The sequence below is a fragment of the Balaenoptera borealis genome (assembly GCF_965194805.1).
Source record: "Balaenoptera borealis genome assembly, chromosome: 14".
NCBI classification, from domain to species: domain Eukaryota; kingdom Metazoa; phylum Chordata; class Mammalia; order Artiodactyla; family Balaenopteridae; genus Balaenoptera; species Balaenoptera borealis.
In genome coordinates this window covers 82,409,533-82,433,546 of record NC_138875.1, presented here as the reverse complement: position 1 = coordinate 82,433,546, position 24,014 = coordinate 82,409,533, and the positions used below count along the sequence as shown (strand labels likewise).

Here is a 24,014-nt window from a genome sequence, read left to right as displayed (position 1 = left end):
AGGTCGGGCGGTTGTCCCAGGGTCAGGGAGAGATCACAGGACCAGCCACCAGGCCCGGGGTGGCTGGCCTTAGGGCAGAGCTTTGCCGGGAGCTGGGGGTCCATTTTCCAATGGAGCACATCTGGGCTGGCCATGGCCTTGGGGCCAACCCTTTGCTCTTTTGGGCCTCAGTTTCCCCACATGTCCAAGCCTGGTTTGGCTGAGATGGTCTCAAAGCCCTGCCAGCCCTACTGGGTCTGGGGGCTGAGCCTCAACTTCTCTCATCTCTAAAGTGGGGGTAATGATGGAATTCTAGTAGCTGTTGTTGAAAAAATGCCTTTTTAGCCAGCATCTATTTGGCACTTGTTACATACTAGGCACTTTACTGCCTTGGCTTCATTTAATCCTCACAGCAGCCCTGTGAGGGTGCTGTTGTGATTACCCCCATATCACAGATGGGGAAATTGAGTCTAAGAGAAGGTAGGTGACTTGCCCAAGGTCACATAGCTCTGAGCAGCTGAGATGGGGTTGGGACCCAGGTATTCGGGCTGCACCTGGTGCCTAGCAGGTCTCCAGAAGGATTTATTGTCATGGGTGGTGGTGCTGGTGGTGTTTAGCCAGTGGCCCTACCTGGCGGGGGTGGGGGGTGCGTCTGTTTTGAGTTCTCAGACCAGGAAAGGCTCCTTGCGGCCATCTTGTCTAGTGCCACCAATTTAAAGATGGGGACACTGAGGCCCAGAGGGGGCTGGCCAGTACCCCTCTCACCCAGCATGTAAGACTTGGTGGACCCAGTGTGCTCTGCCCTTGGCCTCTGCTGCTCAGCCCAGAGAAGAGGTAGAGGAAGGGGGAGGGGACTCACAGGGGATTCACCCCACATCCCTGAGCTCCCCTCCTGCACCACAGGCCTCTAGCACCCCCAGGAAGAAGTGGTCTGGTTGGCAGTGGCTGGACCTGCTGGTCCTCGGGAGAGCCTGACCTAGGCTGACCTAGGCCGGGGGCCAGTCGGCCAATATGGTTCAGAGCTGTTCCCCCTCTGCTCCTTCTGAGCTGTCCTTGGGCAAGTGACTGGGCCTCAGTTTCCTCATCTGTAAAATGGGGGTGGTCCCAGTGCCTGCACGTGTCGGGGAGGCTGCGGATACAGTGCGTGCTGACTGGGTAGGTGAGGGGCCTGGGTGTGAGTGTGGCCGGGCAGCCTGTGGGCAGTAGGTGCTCCCAGCAGCCCGGCTGATGAAGGGGCTGAGTGTCCTGAGCACTGACCGTGGGCGAGGGTGGTGCCGAATTAGCCCCCTCAGTGCTCCCCTGACTCTGCAAAGTAGGCATGGCCACTGTGCCTGCTTCACAGATGAGAACACTGAGGCTTTGAGACACAGAAGGAGACACTGCTGGACCCTGGGCGCCCGAGCCCGGAGCCCGTGCCCCAAGTGTGGGAAAGAGGAAGCAGAAAGAAAGGGACGTCCGCCGGGGGGCCTGGCGGTTTCCTCTCGGAGGCAGGAGCGCGAGGAGGAAGAGGAGTGCTGGGCAGGAAGCGGCCGGGCGGGCAGGAGGGGCAGCCTCCTGGGGCCCGGACAGAGCTGGGCCTGAGTCCTGCCTCTGCGCCTTCTGAGCTGTGTGACCTTGGGAAAGGCACTTCACCCTCTCTGTGCCTCATTTTCCTCAAGTAAAAAGAGCTGAGTGACGGCACCCACATCGGGGCGATGGTGAACTAGCTGCTGTCCTCATGGTGCTGGGAGCCGTGCCCGGCGCAGGTGGTCTCAGCAAGTCTTAGCTGCTGTAGTTTTTTTTTTTTGGCTGAGCGGCATGCAGGATCTTAGTTCCCCGACCAGGGATCGAACCCGTGCCCCCTGCAGTGGAAGAGCACAGTCCTAACCACTGGACCTCCAGGGAAGTCCCATGTAGTTGTTGTTATTTTTTATTAGTCATTTTCAGCACGATGGGCACTACATTTGACACATCCCATGCAATTACCACAAACCTTGGGAGGCGGGAACAGTGATGAAGGCATCTCACAGATGAGGAAACAGGCACAGAGAGGTAGAGAGACCTGCCCAAGGCCACACAGCTGGGAGATGGAAGAGCAGGAATGGAGACCGGTGTGGGCCTGCCAAGGCCAGGGGGTGTGTTTAGCCCCTGAGCAGCCCGAGAAACCACCCACCCTCTGCCTACAGCCCGGTAGGTCTTCATGGGCCGGCGAGAGCCCTGATGTCCCAGGGGGAGACAGGTGCGTCGGAGGCCAGTGGCTCCCCGATCCCAGCCTCTCCCAGGGGGACCAGGGGCTGAAGGCTCCCAGGATGAGAGTGGGGTTTCCATCCTCGCTCTGCCCCGGGCTGCTTAGTGACCCAGGTTGGTCCCTGCCCCTCTCTGAGCTGTGAAATGGGCAACCAGGGGGCTTGATGCGGGCTTTCCGGGGCTGGTTGGGGGAGGGAGGAGTGGGTGGTGGTGGGCAGGGCTCCCGTGGGGCCCCCAGCCGCACACACAGCCGCCCCATCTGCCCCTTATTGGGCTTTCGTGTAAGGTCGTTTTTTGAAAAGTACTTTGCTGCTTAGAAGAAACCCCCAACCACACTGAAACCACGGGCAGATGGTATCGGCTTGCTTCCTTTCAGCTCAAATTCTGTGAATCCAGAGACTGGAAAGTGCCCCTGAATCCAACAGGGGGAGGGTGGCGAATGACAGTCATTTATCATCACCTCCCCCCCCCCCCACCTCGGAGCCTCTGGGGGCTGCTTCCACCCCACGCCCTTGCTCCTCGGGGCCTGTTAGCTGTCGCCAGCTTCTTGGAAGTTGCTTTTCTGTCTTCCTTTGTTTGGGGGACTGGGTATTGGGACACAAAGCTGCAGAGTCTGGGCCGTGGGCTTGGCGGCCGGGGAAAAGGGCAGATGGACAGGTTTGGGTTCAGATCTTGGCTCTTGTGTCCTTGTTACGTGGCTTTGGGCTGAGAACTCGGCCTGTCTCAGCCTCAGTTTCCCATTCTGGAAAGTGGAATGTCAGTACTGGCCTTGCTGGGTGATTGAGTCGAAAATAGGCTCTGAGAGGGCCTGACACGATGTGTTTCCTCCCTGAGAGGCAGAAGAAGGGGCTTGCTGCATGGGAAGTCACCAGACCCCAGATGCCCTCCCTGGGATGGGCAACAACCTGGCCAGCACTCCCAGTAGCCTGGACCGGGCACCAGCCGACAGCGGGCCCGCCAGGCGGGCCTGCTGGAAATCCCCCACCCACTTCTTTGCGGATGGAAAAGGAAAGCAAAAGGCACCAGCAGAGATCTCTGCGTTCCGAGCGCTGGCCCTCCCCGGGGGTGGAGGCGGAGGTAGCTTCCTTCCCCAAGGCCGGAGGGGCCGCCTCAGCTTCCTTTTTGGGGCCCCACACCCCTTTTTCCTCTCTCCCCTCTGGGCTGGGGAAGAGGCCACTGTTTTCCTCAGGCCGTGGACCCCGCTGACTGCTCAGCCTCCGGCACCGGTGGGTGACGGCGTACGGGGGAGGGGGCCCATCACGGCTGCACCTGGCCTCTGGGTCCTCCCTCACTGTGGCTGATCCTCCCCTCCTGGGCCTGACCTGAAACCTGACTGCGGCCCAGTCGGAAGTCCATGGCGAAGCAGAGAGAGAAACCTCTCTCCAGGGAACCGTCTGGAATGGGAGGCCCCGCTGTGTCTCTTTGCAAATCTTCGTGTAATCTAGGAAACTGTCTACCTTACCGAGGGCCTCCACAGTTGAGTTCCTAGTGTTTCTGGTTTTGTTTTTTTCAATTAATAAAGCTCATGGCAGAAATTATAGAACAGTAACTGAAAAACCACCCACAATCCTACTACTCAGAGAGAACGAGCATTTCCATTTCACTAGATGTCTTTGTAATCTTTTGTCTTGTATTTCTTTCTCTAACTTTTCCCACAAATTGCAATTCCGTCCACATTCACTAATTCTTCATTCAGCACTTAGCTAGGGAACCCCTTCTGTGTGCCAGGTATGCTGGAAACATAGGCAGAAACTTTTGGACAAAACCCCCAGCCCTTGTGGGACTGACACTCATCCTACTTTTTTGTTACCTGCTTTTTTGTCACTTAACATGTCTTGAACATTTTTCTGTTCTCTTAAATATTTTTCAAGAATGTCTTAAAAAAAAAAATACTGGCTGCACGATATTTCGTTGACACAGATAGGCCATGATATATTTATCTATGATTATCTAGACTCCTATTTCAATCACTTCTAATTTTTTTGCTCAACTGGACAACCTTGTGACAAACATCTTGTACGTAAATCTTGCTGCCCATCTCTGATTATTTCCTTAGAAGCATATTCCTAGAAGGGAAGTGCTGGGTGGAAGGCTTTGTGAGCGCTTCTCATGTTTTCTCTTTCTCTCAAAGCTTTACTGAGATATAGTTTACAAATTATAAAATTAACTCGTTTAAAGGGTACAGTGATTTTTGGTATATTTACAGGGCTGAACAACTATCTCCACGATTTAATTTTAGACCACTTTCATCGTCTCAAAGAGACCTTGTGCTCATCAGCAGTCACTCCGCATTCCTCCTCTCCCCCACCCCCAGGCAACCACTAATCTATCAATACTTTCTGTCTCTATAGGTTTGCCTAGTTTGTTCTTTTCATATAAATGGAATCAGACAATATGTGGTCTTTTGCGACTGTCTCCTTTCACTCAGCATCACATGTTCAAGGTTCGTCCGTGTTGTAGCTTGTGGCATTATTTTGTTCCTTTTTATTGCAAATAATATTCCATTGTATGAATAGATCACATTTTGTTTATCCATTCCTCAGTGATGGACATTAGGTTGTTTTCACTTTTGGGCGATTGTGAATAGTGCTGCCACGAACATTCGTGAATAAGTTTTTGTGTGGACATATGTTTTCATTTTTCCCTGGGTATATACCTTAGGAGTGGAATTGCTGGATCATATGGTAACTCGACGTTTAACATTTTGAAGAGCTGCCAGACTGTTTTCCAGAGTACCGCACCATTTTATATTCCCATCAGTAATGTATGAGGGTTCCAATTTCTCCACATCCTCACCAACACTTGTTTTTATTATTTTATTATTTATTTGGCTACGTCAGATCTTAGTTGCAGCATGTGGGATCTTTCGTCGCGGCACGCGGGCTTCTCTTTAGTTGTGGCATGCGGGCTCTAGAGCGTGCAGGCTTAGTTGCCCCGCGGCATGTAGGATCTTAGTTCCTTGACCAGGGATGAAACCCGCACCCCCTGCATTGGAAGGTGGATTCTTAACCACTGGACCACCAGGGAAGTCCCACCAACACTTGTTACTATCTATCTTTTTGATTGTAGCCACCCTAGCAGGTGTGAATGGCTTTGATTTACATTTCCCTGATGGCTAATGATGTTGAGCATCTTTTCATGTGCTCACTAGCTATTTCTAATGCTTCTGATATATCCTTTCCAAATAGCCTTCTAGGAAGGTTATACCCATCTATCTTCAAATAGTGGTGCTAACACTGGCTATTATATAAAAACCTTTGCCAACTTCTAGGTGAAGTGATTATCTTGTCCTTTCTGCTTATGAATGGAACAAACCATTTTTCTTTTTTAAAAACACTGAGATATAATTCACATAACATAAAATTCACCACGTTAAAGTGCAGTTCATTGTTCTTAGTATACTCACTGTGTGTGCAACCATCACCTCTATCCAATTCCAGAACATTTCCATCACCTCAGAAAGAAACCCAGTATCTGTTAGCATTGGTCCCCATTCCCATCCCCGTCCCCCCAGCCTCTGGCAACCACTGATCCTACTTTCTGTCCCTGTGGATTTTGACTCTTTCTCCAATGTTTCTTGGTCATAGACATTTTCTGTGACTTACAGGCCATTAACTCTGTGTGCTCCTCTCCTGCACTGCCTGCCTCTTTACTGTTGACTTGCAGGCGCTCTTTACACTGACGTTAGCACTCTGTCACACGTTGCAAATATTTCCCTAGTTTGCCATTTGGCTTTTCAACTGGTCCTGAGTATCTTGGCCTATGGAGGTTTTTAAGTCTGGGCAGTGAAATACAGTGATCTTTTCCTTTATGATTTTGTTCTTTGCTTTTTCTGCTTAGAAAGGCCTCCCCGACCCTGGGATCAGATAATTATTTAGGTTCTTCTATTCCAGTTTTGTCTTGGTTTTATTTTTCACATTTAATTATTTAATCCAGCCAGCTTTTATTCTTTGTGGCTGGTGCAGTTTCCTGTTGTTTTTTGGTGTCAGTGAGATGCTGTGCGTCAAGGCATATCACTAAACGTGGGCTAAGGATAATGACAACAGCTCACGACAGATGGAGCTTGGAAGGGTGGAGATTCCTGGGCTCTCGCCCTGGTTTCCCTGTCAGCTCAGCCCGAGGCTCTGCTCAGCTGACTCTGAGCCTCGCTGGCGTCCCTGCAGCCCCTTGAGCCCCAGAGGCCCTCGCTTTCACCTCTTCTTCTGAATCATCATTCTTCGAAGGCAGGCGGTGGCCACCGTCGGGGCTTTTGGGGATCTTGGTGGTGACGAGACCCGCCCCCCCTCCCTCCGGTGCACTCCCCTACCGGAGGCCGGTGACAGAGGTTATTTGTTGTTTCTTAACCACATCTTTTTCCACTCTCACCAGGCGTGGAGCAGACATGGGGCCCAGGGTGCAGCTGAGGGCTGTGCTGCAGGGGCGAGGGGCTTCCCCCACCGGGCTGGCTCCGCAGAGGGGCCGGGAGGTGGGCCCGCCGCAAAGGGCCCTGGGGGGCTGGCCGGCTCCGGGACCCCTGGCTCTGTGAGACTCAGGTGCTCCTCTGCTTTCCCCTCAAGAGCACTGAGCACACCCTCCCGTGCAGCAGGAAAGCCTGGGGAGCAGTGCCAGGTTCGGGGCCGGGCGTGCCCCCTCCTGCTCGGGGCCTGGGCACGTGGCGGGGAGCCCGGTACGCGAGGCCCGGGGTGTCCTGGCACCGAGGTAGCCGGAGCAGCACCACAAGAGGAAGGCATAGCCTGCGTGAAGGTGGACGGGGACAGGGTGCACGGGCCTTGCGGCTCCTCGGCCGCGTGGGGCAGGGAGGATTCCTGGCGGGATGCTGGGAGCAGGATGTGGTCGCCCAAGGCGTGGGCTGGTGGCAGCTGGTTTGCAGCCGGCGGGGGGGCTGGGGGTGGGGGTGGGGTTCTGGCTGGGCCCCGACCCTGCTCCGGACCCCCGGTCGGCCCAGGCCCAAGTGCCAGCTCAGCGCTCCCAGACAGAGACACCGCTCTGTCCTCAAGACCGTCTCAGGCAGGGCAGCGGGTAATTGACGGAAGGGGAGTTGATGGAGGCTGGCTGCTGAGCAGCTCCAGGCCCTGTAAAGTGGTTGGTCCTAATTTGCCAAAGGTCTTGGCCAGGAGTGGTGCCCCGCGTGGAGGAAAGGTGTAGCGGGGAGAGGCCTAGGAGCTGTGGGCATGTGGCCCGGCTAGTGAGGGTGGTGGCATTGGCTCCTCTGTTCCCGCCTCTGCAAGGCCCCATCCCAGGACATGCCTCCCCAGGCTGGGCCATGTGACCTGGACCATTGTCACCCTGAGGGGGGAGGCGAGGTCAGCTAGCGAAGGTGCCGGTGGGTCCGTAAGCTCCTTGGTTCGCCAGTTCATCCATGCCCGTGACGGGGTGCAGGGAGTGGGACTTCCAGGTGTGGTCCCTCTTAAGCCACGGACCCCCCACCCGGCCGGCCTCAGAGCGGAAGTGCCTGCCCGTCTTCACAGCTGGGTCATCCACACTCAGCCACTCGGCATGAACTAGGACACCCGCGTCTCAGGAGGGGTTTGCGTGGCTGTCAGGGGATCCCAGACTGGTTGTGTGTGTGTGTTTGGGGCTGTCTCTCTCTATGGGGGTCTCTGTCTCCGGGAGTTTGTCTCTGAGGGGATGGTTGCTCCAGCATCTGAGAGGGGCTTTGTGTCCCGGTCGCTGTGATTGTGTGTGTGGGGGGTGGTCGCCATCTCTCTCAGAGGGGGCTTTGTGTCTGTGTCACTGAGAGTCTGTCTTTCGGACATGTCGGGGTCGGGGGGACTTTTACAGGCTTGAGGGGGAGCTCACTGCAGGTGGGGCTTCAGACGAGCCCCCAGCCCGTCTGTTTTAGCATCTTTGGCTGGCTACCCCTCCTAAAGGGCCTCTCTGGGTCCGATAGTGGGGGGCGCAGGCCCCCACCCTCAGGCTTGGTCGCTCAGGGTGGGATCTGGGGCTGCCACCCAGAGGAGGGAGGCGAAATGATGGGGACTTGGAGCAGGGTGGTTATGTTTGGGGGATGTCTCACCATGTCAGTATCGGCTCTGGAGAAGCTCTGCTTCTGGCATTGGTGGGCTCTCACTTGCCAGAAAAGGGAAGCTGACTTGATCCATGTGGCTTTTATGGAGGCTTCTCCCATCCCTCTGCTGTTCCCCCGTGGGGAGAGGGAGCTTGAGGCAACAGGGAGCAGACCAAGGGGGAGACCTGGGAGACTCCCGTGCACTCAGGGCGACAGGCAGGTTCACGTACAGAAGCCCTGGGGGTGCACTCCAACATCACCCCCATTTTACAGATGAGAAAACAAAAGCACAGAGAAGTGACGTGATTTGCTCAGGCTCACGCGGAGAAAAAGCAGCTGAAGCAGGCACTCGAAGGGCCTGTGTGTGTGTGTGTTGCGGGGCTCTGGTTGGGGGCAGAGGAAGGAAGTGACCTGTGGCTGGTAGTTCCAACATTTGTTCAGCCCCTAGAACGGGCTCATTGCCTTCGGTTTGCCCCCTAGGGAGCCGGGGAACAAGGGGGTGAGATAACTCACCACACCCCCCGCATCTGCCCCTGCTCCCGAGACATGAGGGCTGGGGCCCCAGGCACCTAGCAGCTACTCACCCATCCATCTGACAAACCCTCTCCAAGTACCTCCTCTGGGCTGGACCCGGTGCTGGGCCCCAGCTGGGAACAAGGCCTGGTGCCCTGTCCCCACCCCCCCGAGGAACTCCCAGGCAGGCGGTGGGGGCAGCTGCACCTTCAGGAAATTATGGCCAGGGCTGATAAGCCCTGTGCCGAGGGAGAGGCACAGGAATCGCACTGACCACGACTTGGTGATCAGAGAAGGCTCCCTGGAGGAGGGGAGGTTCTCTCTGCTGAGACCTGCAGTTTGGGTCAGGCCAGGTGGTGGGAGAGAACATGAGCTGGGAGGAACGGGCTGGATGGGGGTGGGTGGTGTGGGCTCTGGGGCTGGGCAGACGAGGGTCCAAGTCCCAGCCCTTCCTTGGCTTCGTTCTCCGTGGCCGGGGACAAGTGATTTTGCCTCTCAGGGTCCCCGTTCCTCCATCTGTAACACGAGCTCGATGTGTTCCGTGAGGTGTCCAGAGCCTTCCTCTCAGCCAGTCCTCTCCCCTGGCCGGCTTGAGCCTCTGGAGGCCCAACCCCGTGTCCTCCGTCCTCGCCCCGATCACCCTGCTTTGACGTATCCCTGCCACTCCTCCAGAGCCCTCATGGCGATGGGCGGTCTGCAGTGGGGGCCATATCCTGGGCCCTACTTATCCCCAGCACTCACGATACTTGGCAAACAAAGGGCCTGTGATGAATATTTGTATAGGAATGAAAGTGAGCATCTACAGCCTACCAGGCACTGTGCTCGGTACCGGGGATGCCACAAGAACAAGTCCCCACAGAGTGCATTTCACAGGTTGATAAGTGCAGTGGAGGAAGTAAAGGGGTTCTGTGATGGTGACTCTGCGTATTTAGACACCTGGTCAGGAAGGGCCTTCCTGAGGAGGTGACCCTTGAGCTGAGACCTGAATCCGAGAGGAGCCCGATTTGTGAAAATGTGGGCAAACTGCCTTTCAGACAGAGGGAACAGCAGGTACAAAGGCCCCAAGGTGGGAGTGTGCTTGGTACATCGCAGGAACAGTGGAGGCCAGTGTGGCTGGATCGGAGTGAGTGAGAGGAACAGTAGATGAGATTGAGGAGGTAACAAGAACAAGGTCATGCAGCATCTCACGGACCACGGTGAGGACCAGCAAGATGGGGCCCACAGGAGAGTTTTGAGCAGAGGAGGGGGATGGGAAGTAGCTGTATTCTGGATGTGTCTGGGAGTAGCAATGGCGGGACTGATGGACAGCAACTCAATTTTGATGCTGCCCATCTCGCAGGGGGTTCAGGGTGTCACCCTGTTTTCTGACGCCTCACGCTTAGTGGGGGCTCCCTGTGAGCGCCCCCTTTGCCCCCAGTCCGGCTGGTTCCAGAGCCCTTGCCCCAGCATCCACCATTCTGCCGCTGTGGGATGGACTGAGCCCTCCCTCCTCCAAGTCTCTTGTGCCTGGGGAAAGGGGGGCAGGGGAGGGAAGTGGGTATGGCCCCCCTGCCCAGCCTTCCCCTCAGATGCCGTGGGTTCCAGACGCACCCAGGGCCCACGTTAAACACAGATGCCGGGCTGACTTCCAGAGGATCCAGGCCCGCTGGTTGTGCATCCTCTGTGTTGTGACCAGTCCCTCCGGGAGGTTCTCTTAGCCTTGGCTCATTTGTGAAGTGGGGATAAAAACACCAGCGTCATGGGCTGTTGGGGGGGTGGGGGTCATGGGAGGCACCCACCACTGTTCCTCAGACAGGTGCCCCAGAGCAGGATGGTCTCAAAGTATCACCATAGTTATGTCAAGGATTGCCCTCCAGTCTGGAACAATGACCTTCCTACTTCTTTGGTCCTGGCACCTCCGTTCCTCAATTATGATGCTCTTTTCTTTGAAATTTGAACTTTCTGGAAATGGTGCTGGCCTCTGAATTCAACAGTTCAAAGGCGTCCTGGATGGATAGCCCAGGCCCCAGTGCCTGGTACATAGTAGGTGCTCACTAAAGGGTGGTGTGAGGGGGTCTGTTAGTACCGTTTCTAGCCACAGCCAACTCCCCTGCCATCTTGTGGATTTGGCTGTACTTTCTGGTCTCTGGATGTTAGCTCTTACCGTACCCTTAGCTCCAGTGCCTTTTCCTCCACCTTCTCTACTTTGGAGAGTGCTCAGCAAACATTTAAAGCTGCTAACTCTATGCCCTGCAGAGGACACAAAGATGGAAAGGGAGCAGGGAGGCCGCCTTGGGTTCATGGTCTTGTTGTGGAAAGATAGCTGTGAAAGCTGAAAGCTTCCTCAGGAGGGGCTGTTTGCTTCTGAGCAGATCAGGTATTCCTAAGACTGCATTCCTAAGGCCCTGTGCTCATCCCCACCTTGTGCCGTGTCCCCAGGGACCTTTCCATACCCTGCACACACTGTATTGCCAAATTCTCATGGAAGGTAGGGGCACTATTACCCCACCTTACAAAAGTGGAGACTGAGGCTAGGAGAGGTGAGTCACTTGTCCATGGAGGATGAGGCAGAGCTGGGACTCAAGGCCAGGACTGTCTAATTCCCAAAAACCAGGATGGCAATGTTGCTTGTGGTGGTTGTGCAGACCCCAGAGAGGCTTCTGAGCAGGACACAGGGTGGCCAAAGTCTGGGGAATACATGGGTTCAGGTTTCTCTGCTTCAGGTCTTCTCAGAGCCTTTAATGGACTACTGTGCACGTGATTCTCCATGCACAAGAAGCTGCCTTCTCTTGGGGAATCCCTCTTTGCACTGGCTGCCAGGAAGCTCAGAGTCAAATTGGTGGCAAGTGAAACTCTGGTCTGTGTTCTAGCAGTTGTCTCCCTTCCCACTCTGAGTATCCCTATAACCCAACTAAAATTTTTGGAACAAGACAGGGTATTTTCTTTCTCTCTCTTTTTTTTTTTTAAGGTTGTTTTGATACAATCAGTAAGACATGATTAAGCCTTTCCCATAATGTTTTTTCGTCCATTTGTTCATTTATTCATCCATACAGGCAGTATCGATTCTGGGCTGTGGCCTGGGGTTGGGGGACTCAGTCATCCATGACTGGGATCTAGAATTTCTTCTGAGCCCTTAAGTTTTCAGGCCCCCATCGAAGACTGCACTCCCACCCTCCTCCTCCTGGAGTCTGCTCACCGTCCCCACATTACCAAAGAGAAAACTGAGGCTGCCGTTAGTGCCACACCCAAGATCCCAAAGGTAATAAGTGGTGGAGCTAGGGCTCGTCTGACCTTGCCTCCAGGCCACGGGGATGCTACCTTGAGGGCATGAGTGCCATGGCAGGAGTGTGGCTTGGACCTAGACCTTCAGCCATATACTATGTCCTACTTCCTGTCCCACTGCTGCTCTTCATCGGACAGGAATGAGGGTCCCAAAACCCTGGGAGAGGCAAGACTGCTAAGGGGCTGGTGTGGCCTGGGGGATTCCAGATGGTGGTGGGAGGTCTCCCCTCAAGGCTTTCCCTTGAAGGATAAAGGCCCCTACAGTGGATGGAATAAGGCCATTGTGAGGGCTCAGCCTGCCCATACCACGGGACCCTCTGTGCCAGGCCCTTTACTGCTTGGGTGTGAATTGGATGTTGTCTTCCCCTCCAGCCTCCCACAGAGGCGGCGGGTATGAGCGGGGTCTGGCCCAACTAGCTGGCCTGCTTCTGCCCAAGTATTTAATGTGAGCGTCAGCTGCCCATCTCCACAGCTCCACCTTAGAATAAGCCGACGGACTCCCACAGCCTCAAGGTCCCGTGGGGACCGCCTCACTGCGTGCCAGTCTCACTGTGCCTTTGTGCTTCCCCACCTCAGGGCCTTTGCCAGGGTCATCCTGGCACCTGGGAAGCTCACTGCCTTCCCACCCGCCTGTCCTGGCCCTTACTGTCCCCTGCCTGTTGGGTGTCTGTCTCCCTTCTCCGGGAGCTCTCTCAGAAGCTCTGTGATCCTGTGTGTATTTTGTTCCTGCTGGGGCACCGGCACCTCTGCCGGGGTCTTGTGGGTATGAATGGCCATGAGTACATGGCAGAGCAGGGTACAGCCCAGTACCCTGGAAGACTCTGGATGGGCCATCCCCGCCCCTGAGCACACAGGGAGTGGCAGCAGGTTTAGGGAAGGCAGGGCCTCCAGAGAAAGGCCAGGTCTGGTCCCAGTCATCCTCTCATCCCCTCCAGGCAGATTCGAGGCCCAAAGGCCGCCCGCCCCCGGCCCCCTGCCACGGGAGAAAGGAGTCCTTGGACCGTGGGAGCTGAGGAGGACCGGATGAACCCGCGGGCTAGGCAGAGCTGACCAAAACGCCCTCCAGAAGCACAAGAACAAACCTAGGGCCAGAATTTTGCTGTCTTATGTAGAAGCACATGGAACTTCCCGCCATGTCCACTGAACAGACTAATTGTCCTTTCAGGGTTCACCCTACCCTCTGGCACCTTCACGTCCTTGATCTCTTCAAACCCAGAAGCACCTGAGTAGTTCATTGTGTGTATGCATAGTCACAGTGAAATACATTTTATTTTAGTATCAATTACATTCCATTACTTCCCTTTATCTTACTTAGGGTATGTATGTAGGGAGGGAGGTTATATTATGTGTCAACTTCGTTGCAGGTAGAAAGGGAGCACATCACAAACAGGGTCTGTAAGGTTGAGAGGAAGCAGGTGTGTGCTCAGGGGAAGCTGTGGTACCGTACGTGACACAGGAGCACTGTAACGCTGCAGTCAACCCAAGCAGGCTTTTCCCATCTTGGCTGGCCTCAGACCCCAGCCTGGAAATTTAACAACAGCTGTTTATCAGGTATTTCTTTCACTTGCAATAGTTCACCCAATCACCATACCAACCCTGTGAAAAGAGAGGGACTATTAAATATTTCCACCATACATACATATGACAAAACTAAGGCATGGAGGGCTGAGTCGCTTGTCCCAGGTTATACAAGAAGGGTAGGGTCAAGTCTGAACCCTAGTGCCTAGAAGAGTAAGAAAAATTAAAAAGCCTGGATAAAGTTAGTTAGCTCTAGAAACGCAAGCCCTACTGTGAGGACAGCGTCAGAGCTGGTCTACATCTTTGTCTTTGCGCTTCCTAGCAGCCAGAGCAAAGAAAGAAATGGATTACCACTGGAGGCCCAGTGGCCATTGGCTTTTTGGATGCTGGGAGCTAAGAAGGAGAAGACCAGCTCCCCAGGAGGGATGCTGCAGGACGTGGCGGGTGACAGTCTACTGCCTGTACTACAAACACTGGGATGGTCTGGTCATTTTGATCACCCAAGCACAGCGTGACTCTGAGGTGGGTCCAGAGAGCAGTTGCTGGCCTGGCTTGCTCTGTGCTGCAGGTGGAATAGAGGGTGTGTGAGAGGAGGGGAACCTGAAGCCCCAAGTGTTCCTGCGGCTGCGGTTCGGGCTCGGCGCTCTCCACCACAGCTCAGTTCCGTCACATTGTTCAGTCAGAAAGGCACCCACTGGTCCATCCACACAGTGACCAGCGCTCACAAGTCCTGCTCTGGACTGTCCAGCTAGGGCTGTGGCCATAGGTGGGGATGTCTGTCCCTGTGCTCTCAATTGCCCCTCCAATCTGGGCAGAGCCCCTGGCATTTCCCCCACTAGGCAGCATGGTAGGTTAGATGCACTGGCTCTGGTCCTTGGCAGGCTGGGGTTCAGCCCCCGGCTCAGCCTCTGGAGCTGTGTGAGCCTGGGCCACCATGAAGACACCAAAGAACCCGTATCACGCTCAGCCAGCAGGCAGAGGGGAGCCAGGACGAGTTTCGCCACCGTCTGTGCGGCCAGGGTTGGCAGGCTGTGGGGAGAGGAGGGGAATGCTCTCCTCACTGCCTGTCAGGTCAGCGGTTCCTCAGCTGCTGGGGGTGAAGCTGGCATGGAGGGCCCCACTTTCAGAGTGAAACCAGGCTCTGCCAGTCATCTTGGCACTCACACTGGGGGCAGGGCCCAGGGCCCAGGGCGGAACTGAAAGGGAGGCGAGGCCTGTTACCCTCTCGGCCTGGCCTGCTTCCTCCCAGTGATGCTGAGGGCCCAGAGCCAGTGGGGAGGCTGGGGGTCCAGGCAGGGCCAACTGCAAAAGCAAGAGAAGGAAGGAGCCCTCTGCACCTAACCCGTTTTGCAGACGGGAAATAGAGACAGAGGGGCTGGCTGAGAGTGAAAGCTGCTGGGAGAGCAGAGGCCCTGCTTCCCAAGCGCTCCGGCGTGTCCAGTGCTTGTGTAGTTGCCAGGCGAGGCTCCCAGGCTGAGGAACTCGGTCGTGGGGGACATACAAGAACTTGAAGGGTGAAGATGCCCTGGCTGGTGCTGGTCACTTAGGGCTGGGATTTACTAGTTGGGCAACCTCTCTGAGCTTGTTCCCAGAGTTGTTCTCCCCAGACTGCTGTGTCCAACCACCAGGGCAGGACTGGCAACTCCAAGACCTTCTGGGGGTAGGCCTGGACCAGGAAGAGCCCCAGTTTGACCAACCCTCTCCTGCCAGGCTGCCCAGTCCTGGGGTCACCATCCTTCTATCAGAACCCTGGCACCTGTGTGTCTGAAGCATGGTTAAGCGTATGGCTTTGAGGACTGACTCTTGCACCACCTTTTGAAAAGTCAGCCCCTCATGGAGGTCAGGTCCGCCAAAGCCATTGTGCCTGGAACTCACCTTTGCTCCTGCCTCTTGTTTCCTCCTCCCCAGCCGGCACTGCCTTGGTGGGAGCTGTGGTATTTCCAGGTGCGCCTTGCTGTCTGTCTCCTGGCTCTTAGGAAAAGCTGCTGGAGGGAGGAGGGCCCAGTTGGGTCTCCTCTGTCCATTCCCCACATCTTGCTCCTTCCCCCACACTCTTATCTTCTTTTGGCCTGTGCTGGAAGCAGCCATCGATCATCTCATGACCCCAGAGAAACAATCTTACCAGTTTTATCACAGGAGGAAGTGGAGGAGATGGGGGCAGTGAAGGGGTGATCTCCTTTCCGAGCAAACGATGAGAGCTCCTGGGCCCTGGGAACAAACATCTGCAGGGTCAGCCAGGTTCAGTCAGGACCCTTTTGCTGGCAAAAGGGTAGGGGCTCATCTCCCACCCACTCTGAACCCCACGTGTGTTCAGTTATGGGAGACTGCTGGGCCCCAGGTTTTGTGTGGGTTTCTGGCTGGCTGTAATTGAGGCCAGCCATGCCAGGCTTTGCCCCTTTGGGCACATTGGCAAAAGAGCCCCAAGAGCCCATAGCTAAGCTACTCTGCCAACCCCCTCCTTGTCCTAAGACTTGAAGGCAGGACAGATTAGCTAGGTGTGGGAATTTGAGGTTCTAGGTAGGCTGTATGCTTTGGATAAGGGTTCACAACCTGATCGCCACTTCCTCAGGCAAATGACTTTACTTCCAAGATTTGAGTTTCTTCTTTTTAAGATGTGGTGATAGTATCTGCTTCCTAAGCCTGCTGTTAGGCTGGGAGAGACCCGTACTGGTGGGGAGCCAGTGGCGGGGAGGAGCGGAGCTAAAGGTATGATAAAGTCCTGGGCCGCCAGCCAGAGTCAGCCAGCACCACAGAGGGAACTGGGGTTGGATACCCTCACGTTCCCTCTCTGGGTTTACTGCGATGAGGCGGCCAGCAGCCACTGTGACTGGCCAGGGTTGGGGGGTTTTGCTCCACCAGTGGGAAGAGAAGCAGGCGTCAGCCAACAGACACGTCAGAGCTGGAATGTCCACAGGTCCAGGTGAAGCAGAGATTGGCCCTTAGGCCACATCGGGTGCTGGGGAGCTCAGTGGGTGTGTGGGGGGGTGGGCAGGCCGGGGGAGATGGTGCTGTGGCTACAGGCAGAGGGCCCTCTGCAGGCTCCTGCAGGGCAGAATGCTAGAACCCACTCCAGGCTTGGGGTGCCTGCTCAGCAGCACCACGAGCATGCACACAGCAAGCTAGCCCCTGGGGAGACTGTGGAAGAAAAGAGCAGAGGCCTGGGTGGGTGAAGGGCCATCAGGGACAGGCCTTGAATGTCTGCCTTGGTCTCCTAGAGTTCAAAGCCCAAGCTACAAGCAGCCTGCTCCAGCATCCAGGAGATTCGGCGATGCACACGTCTCGAGATGCCCGATAACCTCTACACCTTTGTGCTGAAGGTGAGTGACAGCTTTCCACACCCGGGAGGAATAGACACAGACCTCAGGGATCCCACACAGCTCTCCCTTTCCTCCCTGCCAGGTGAAGGATCGGACAGACATCATCTTTGAGGTGGGAGATGAGCAGCAGCTGAATTCATGGATGGCTGAGCTCCGGGAGTGCGCAGGCCAAGGGTGAGACCCTAGGGCCCCACTCCTGGCACAGCTTTTACTGCTCCTCCTGACCTACCCAGATTCTTAACCCCAACCCTTCTCCAGCAGACTCGGCACAGACCCAGAGATGCATATTCCCTCAGCCTTAGAGCCCGGCACATCTAACTCTCCAAGGGGAAGCACAGATTCCTTGAACCAAGGTGAGGGGTCAGGGCCTTTGTCCTCCGGTATGTCAGAACTCAGCCCAGGACATAAGGCACACACAAAGGATCACCATCACCCATCTCCTTCTCTATCAGGTGCTTCTCCTGGGGGTTTGCTGGATCCAGCCTGCCAGAAAACAGATCACTTCCTGTCCTGCTACCCCTGGTTCCATGGCCCCATCTCCCGAGTGAAGGCAGCTCAGCTGGTTCAGCTGCAGGGTCCTGACGCTCACGGAGTGTTCCTGGTACGGCAGAGTGAGACTCGGCGTGGGGAGTACGTGCTCACGTTCAACTTCCAGGGCATAGCCAAGGTATGGGGCGAGGCAGGTGGGCCGCACCCTGGCCAGGTTCAAGGCCCTTAGGGGCCAATGCCTGAGCCTACCGCCCTCCTCTCCTGCAGCACCTGCGCCTGTCACTGACCGAGCGGGGCCAGTGCCGCGTGCAACACCTCCACTTCCCCTCGGTCGTGGACATGCTCCACCACTTCCAGCGCTCACCCATCCCACTCGAGTGCGGGGCTGCCTGTGACGTCCGGCTGTCCAGCTATGTGGTAGTCGTCTCCCAGCCGCCAGGTGTGACCCTAATGCCCCTTGATAAAGGGGGTGGTGGCACTGGGAACCGAGACCTTGTGTTGTGTCCTTCCAACACTTGCCTCCACCCCGTTAAGACTGACAGTGTGGTCTCTCTCTTGGTCACTTGTCCCCCAGGTTCCTCCAACACTGTCCTGTTCCCTTTCTCCCTCTCTCGCTGGGATTCAGAGCTGGGCCTTCCCCACCTTAGCGCTTCTGGCTGTCCACGGGGGCTCGGCCCAGAGGGTCTCCCAGGCCGGTCCTCACCCCCAGAGCAGATCTTCCACCTGGTGCCTTCGCCTGAGGAACTGGCCAACAGCCTGCGGCACCTGGAGCCCGAGCCCACCAGTCGAGCCCGGGACTCGGACTATGAAATGGACTCCTCCTCTCGGAGCCACCTGCGGGCCATAGACAATCAGTACACGCCTCTCTGACAGGCCTCCCAGAGGCCCCCGAGGAGCACAAGCAAGCAGAGATGTGAACTTCTGAATGTAACTTTCTTTCCTTCCTTCCAGAGAGAGATTTAAGGGACACTGTTAACTGTTCATTCCAGTTTGGATGTGACCCTTCAATTAGGCCTGTTAAAGGGCCTCCTAGAAGTTCCATTCTCACCTGGCTTTCTCCTTATTGTTTACAGATGTAGTTCTTGTTCGTGGATGTCGCCAGCTCCTGCCCTGGGTCCCTAGGACCAGGCCCCATCACTCTTAGAGGGGGCGGTGGGGTGAGGGCCAGAGTTGGCAGTGGAAACTTGTTCTCTTTTTCACTGACACTGTCCCAGCTGGCAGACTTTCTACTTGGGGAGGGGGGAGGGGGGCCCATCAGGAAGCCCAAAACACTAACAAGCCCTGGATTCTCCTGTGGTTTTTCCCGTTATAGCTTCAGTCCACGTGGTGGGTCTGCTGTACCCAAGCCACAGGTGACAACACCTATCCTGCTTCGACTCTCAACTTTAGGACAAAGTTCTGGCAGATGGACAAGCTAAAGGTCAAAAATGATTTTAAACATTTTTACCTCAGATTAATTTTTCAAAGGATTCAGGTTTCAAAATTAAACCACTGCTTATTTCATTGCACTGTTTGAACTAATACCCACGCGATTTTTGTAGTCAGAGACAGCTATGCAAATCCTACTTGACCAGGTCCTGGTTCGAGCCAGCATGCCTGGCTTCCTTGTCTTTTGCATCCTCAGGACAGTCACCTGTTGCTGAGGAGCCACTGTCCTTCCTAAATGTAGAGAAGTGAAGTGTGTCACCCTTTCAGGGAAATTCAGGCAATTAACTGAAATAGGAGGGTGGCAAGGAACAATACCACCCTGGTGCCTTATGAATAAAAAACTGGATTCTGGTTTACAGCAGCTTTATGGTGAGTTAAACTGAGGGGTAAGGGAGGGGCAAGCAAAAAGGAAAAAAGGGCTGCTGGGCCCTTTCTAGTAAATCCTTCACCAACGGGGCTGGCTTAGAGCCTCCAAGTGTCTAAAGGCTTATTAAATTATCCCACAAGGTTTTAGGCTCATTCTTGAGCCAAAATGGAAGCTAGGAATCTGGTGCCACAGCTAATGAGAAACTCCTTTAATAGCCCACAATCAGTGTTCTGTTCCAACAGTAACCACTGCTTCATCTGATGAAGCATGTGTGTGCATGTATACATAGGCACACATAACCTCTACCATGCAGGGAGGTCCTGCAGTCAAATCTCCATCTGTACTTGCCTTTCACAAGTGATACAATTCATAGGGGGCTGGCTCCTCCCAGAACTTTCATGCAGAGGCTCAGAAACAAGGGAGGCAGTGACCGAGTGGAGTCAGCTGCTTCTGGGTGCGAGCAGAGCCGTTCAATATAGCCGCTGGGCTCATCGAAGTGGCTTCTAGGAAACTGGGAGTTCAGCACAGCTTAACATTTATAGATACATAAGTCAAAAGCTAAAATTAAATCTTGGCCTTAAACTACTTGCCTGCCTTATCTGGGGTGAGGCGTGTGTCTGTTCCCTCCAGCCATTCTCTGTACTCCAAGAGGTCAGAGGTCAGACTTCGGGAGGGGCAGGGAGGCCAGGAGCCACCTCTCTTCCACTTTTAAAACCAACACTCCTGGGACTTCCCTGGTGGTCCAGTGGTAGGACTCCGTGCTTCCCCTGTAGGGGGGCGTGGGTTCCATCCCTGGTTGGGGAACTGAGATCCTGCAAGCTGTGTGGCATGCCCCTCCCCCCACCTTATATATACAGATAAAACCAACAGTCCTGGGTGTTTTCACAGACGGTAAAGCATAACCAACCCTGATCTAGAGTTACGGTCTATTTCTAAGGGCCACATTTTCTACACATCAAGCAGGTCTGATTAATGAATGCTAAGCAAAGTGTAGACCAGGAGTTAAGCACTGTTTTGGATTTCTCTTTTACAAGAGAAAGCTCATCATAGAAAGTGAATGCTGACAAGTCACTGGTACAGATTTTCCCCTGTCTGCACAGGAAAGGGGCCAAGCAGACAATGAACCAAACAAGTAAGTTCCCTCCCTCCAACCAGAAGGGTAAACAAACATCTGGGATATGATATCCACAAGCCAGGGGCACTCACTTCTTAACAGTCTCTCAACATACAATTCTCAGGTAGTGCCAAGAGGCAAGCCAGGCACAGCAAGCCAGCAGCTCTGACCGACTGGCTACAAAGTACAAGCTCAGAATCTGTGACAGAGTCACCCACTTCCAGACTGCTTCAGTGTAAAATGTTCACGAAAAACATTTCTTTACTAAATGTGTCTGAGTTACCAGGACAGCTCAAATACATTCCGACAAAAAGGCCCCTCATGGCCTGGGAAGAAGCGACACTAAGTCAATGCCTTTTCTTTCTGCTAGAGCAGGTTGAGCTGGAGGAACGGGAGCAGTGGGTCCCTGGGCTTGATGCCGTCACAGGCAGTGAGGCAGCAACCCTGACGGCTGCAGCCAGCCCACCGCAGTCATAGCACATTCCACCACCCTCTTTCCAGCCTCAATGTGACCACTGCTGGCGGCAAGAGGCCAAGCCAGCAGCCTCTACTGAGAGCCAGACTCTGAGTGCCAGTTGGACAGTAAGCATCACGAGCCCTCCAGTTGTCTCTAATTACAGACAACAAGGATAGCTTAACTGCTCCCAGCATCACCACTTCCTTCGCCTGACTTCAATGAACTTTTACAAACTAACAGTCACCAGCACCAAAGAATTAAGTCAACTAACCTGCCTTGAATTTTAGACCAGCAATCCATATGGCTTTATCTGGTATAAATCTTCTGCCTTTGATCATTTCTGGACCGTGTAGGAGAAAGGAATAGCAATCATTAAAATCTTAAACCAGAAAACACTATTTTTACATAACAGTTTCTTAACTTAAAATCAAGGCCTTGAACCCTTCCCTAAGGGTTGCCTTAGATTCCTTTATGCTATTATTCAGGGCTAAGTCTGTTATCACAAATGTCATGTGAGCGCTAACATCTCCCACAGGCTAGAGGAACTTGATAGTTTATTATCCACTGACTCTTAACAAGGACACATCTGACACCCAGTGTTTAGCGAAATAAGCAGCACATTGTAATGACAACACAGAAAATGGATTCATCTTGTATCATTATAGGCAGAAGGTATTTGGCAAATTTTAATGTATTGTTTATGTACTGTATAAGTAACTTATTCTTGAAGAATGCAAATTTTGCTAAAATGTACAAATTGCTACATGTGAATTAAAACAAAGTTTTCAGAATCTTGATTTGGTACCACAGTATTTAAAGGCTCTATCTATCTATTATGACTATAGTCTCTGCAAAACACTTGCTTTTCCTGTTTGTCCTCCTCCCACAAACTGAAGACATTAACAAATGCTTAGGGGTCTACAGGAGTACGCTATTTTGTACATCGCTGCATCTTTTCAGCCCTCTGGATTTCTTTATTACAGGTGTGTGTGTGTGTGTGTGTCTGTGTGTGTGTCTCCTGCCCCCTACTGGTAAAACAGACAGATGCCTGAATCAGGACAACTTCTGACTAACTCATTTGGGTTCAGGAGATATTAAAAAGGAAGCTTACAGAATCAGCGTCAGGGTGAGGATGTGGACTTTTCGGCACTGCCCAACTCTGGCCAGCCTTCCTCCTTCTGAAGCAGACCTCTAGCCACCAAAGAGAACATCTCTCAGTCTTGTCTTTTTCTAGAGATACCTTGAACCAGAACTAAAGGTGAAGAAGAAAAATCATTTGACAGCTAACCTTCGAGGGTATTAAGACAGCAGAGTCAGCCCTCCTGCCCTGATATTCAGTATCCTATAATGGAAATAGCTCATACAAACACACATTAACTTGATATCAGTTTTTAAAACTTTTTTTATTTTTTGATTTTTTTAAAGTTTTTATTTTATATTATCTACAAAGTAAAAGTTTTTCCCTTAACTTAAAACTTGAACCACTGTAGACAGTGATTACTTCATCAAACTTGATTTATAAATAATAATCCGTCAGTTTGACGGTAAGAATTTACTGAACCTTTGTCAAGTTTAGTAAAAGGGCGTTCCAAGTCTTGATTTTTTTTTTTTTTAAAGCAGTAATAGCAGCAAGAATCACTCTTGTTACTTCTTTTGCTAGCTGATGTGTTCATGACTTTCAAGGGTCATTAAAAAATAAATAACTTCCAGTTTCAGCAAGCAGAGCTGGGGTACTTGCGGGACTTGGAAACAGCGTATGGAATTATGGAACAGCCCACAAGTTCCTAAATGCCTCTACTCGGTCCAAATATCTTCCACTGCAAGTGAACTGTTAGCATTCCTATTGGATGTTACAAGAAATCAACATATATTTTTTAAAAACAAAATAAATGAAATTCTAGTTTTCTGTGCTTCCAGTTGGTAGAAGCAGTAGAAGGGAGGAGGGAATTTGGCCTTTCGGTTCCTCCAGGGCAGCCTTACAACTGCTGTTGGTGGTGGGCTTGTACTGTAAAAAAGAAAAGTGAATATTTAAACAGAAAACTGGCAACACCGCACATTAGCCTAGTGTCTCTGCAGCACATGTCTGTAAGCTATCCTTGTGCTACCTGAACAAGACTCAAAATTTAATTCACTCTTTACCCTTCCCACCCCCCACATCTGTACCAAAAGGGGGAGAAGGTAGGTGGGTGGGTAGAAACAAACCAGTCAGACATAAAACCATTTCAGATAAAACTCCCAGAAGAGTTGTTGCTCATGGGGTACAAAAAAGGCCTTAACATATCCCCTCCCCAAATAATAGCCAAGCACCAGTATTGCTTTCAGAATAACAGGTTAGACTGTGAAATATCGCCATGGCCACCATCAAGTATTAGAGCACAATCACGGGGCATTCTCTACCTGTCAGGGCATAGACTGGAGCTAATACTATACTCAAAACCAATCCATACACAGCACTTTCTCATCAGTAGTAGTCTCCAGAGCTACAATCAAACTCTGCCATGGTAGTAACCCCCCACGTGTCAGACTGTTGGGACTCAGGAAGGAAAACACTGCCCTGTCCAACCTATCATAACAAGGAAGGCCAACTGAGTCCTAAGCATGCATCAGCTACACAGAATGCTGCTGCTGCTGCTTCTCATCAAGCCAAATCCTGTATACCATCAGAACACACACAGACTAGGCTCCCGGAAGCCTCAGGCCCTGACGCTGAACTGATCGTCACAGTCCCTACTGTGTACACTCTGACGGGCTTGCTAGTTCTCAGATGCGGGGCTTGAAGCGCTGGCCCTGCCTGCCATTCGACCTGTGCGAGCAGAATGCTTTGGGGTGCCCGGCGGCCCCTGCACACACACGCCTCACCTGAAGGGTGCGTCATATAGGGGAAATGCGCTGTTGTCGAGACTGGAATGGGCTGTAGTGCACTTTGAGCGAGGGCGGCCTGGGGACCGCCGGGTGGCTGTGTCGTCATTAGCATCATTGGCGCATGGGCAGTTGGATGAGAAGGAACCATTCCTGACTGTACATGAGCCTGAAACAGAGAGCTCTTTTACGCATACAGGCAACATCTCCAGCTTAAACAACATGTCAACTGTGTCCCTTTCACTGGGTTGGGGCTCTCAGGAAAGGGCAACAGTGGGCCCTCAGGGCCCTTTCTTTCCTCTGGGGACATTCCCTAGTGGATCCCTCAGTTGACCTATAGACATGCTTCACCCTTTGGCAGATCCTGCAAGGCTGAGGGAGCAGGCACCCAGCGAGCCTGGGTAACAGTCAGGGCTGCAGTGTCCTAGCCTTCAACATTTCTGAGGACTGGATTCTATGTATGGGGCAAGGTCTTCACA

The 24,014-nt window shown here is 53.4% G+C and overlaps 2 protein-coding genes across 23 annotated transcripts in view; one reads left to right on the top strand and one right to left on the bottom strand.

Moving 5' to 3' along the window:
- Positions 1–21,488, top strand: part of SH2B3 (SH2B adaptor protein 3) — a 39,656-nt gene extending 18,168 nt beyond the window's left edge. Inside the window, exons 3-8 of one of the 6 annotated variants that reach the window (XM_082355927.1) lie at positions 16,720–16,821; positions 16,904–16,995; positions 17,080–17,174; positions 17,274–17,488; positions 17,578–17,749; positions 18,623–21,488. In XM_082355927.1, the coding sequence (XP_082212053.1) occupies positions 16,720–16,821; positions 16,904–16,995; positions 17,080–17,174; positions 17,274–17,488; positions 17,578–17,749; positions 18,623–18,666 (720 nt within the window). In that variant the 3' untranslated portion in view covers positions 18,667–21,488. Of the gene's footprint in view, positions 1–16,719; positions 16,822–16,903; positions 16,996–17,079; positions 17,489–17,577 lie in introns of all 6 variants that reach the window. The other 5 variants (XM_082355926.1, XM_082355925.1, XM_082355923.1 and 2 more) reach the window with 5 other exon arrangements.
- ATXN2 (ataxin 2) overlaps positions 13,237–24,014 on the bottom strand; it is a 132,025-nt gene continuing 121,247 nt past the window's right edge. For 6 of the 17 annotated variants that reach the window (XM_082355847.1, XM_082355844.1, XM_082355846.1 and 3 more), the window contains 2 exons: positions 23,536–23,704; positions 22,061–22,681 (listed from right to left, as the gene is read on the bottom strand). In XM_082355847.1, the coding sequence (XP_082211973.1) occupies positions 22,653–22,681; positions 23,536–23,704 (198 nt within the window). In that variant the 3' untranslated portion in view covers positions 22,061–22,652. Of the gene's footprint in view, positions 13,583–15,379; positions 15,579–15,626; positions 15,763–20,947; positions 21,017–21,787; positions 21,929–22,060; positions 22,682–23,535; positions 23,705–24,014 lie in introns of those variants that run through there. The other 11 variants (XR_014234512.1, XR_014234513.1, XR_014234514.1 and 8 more) reach the window with 11 other exon arrangements.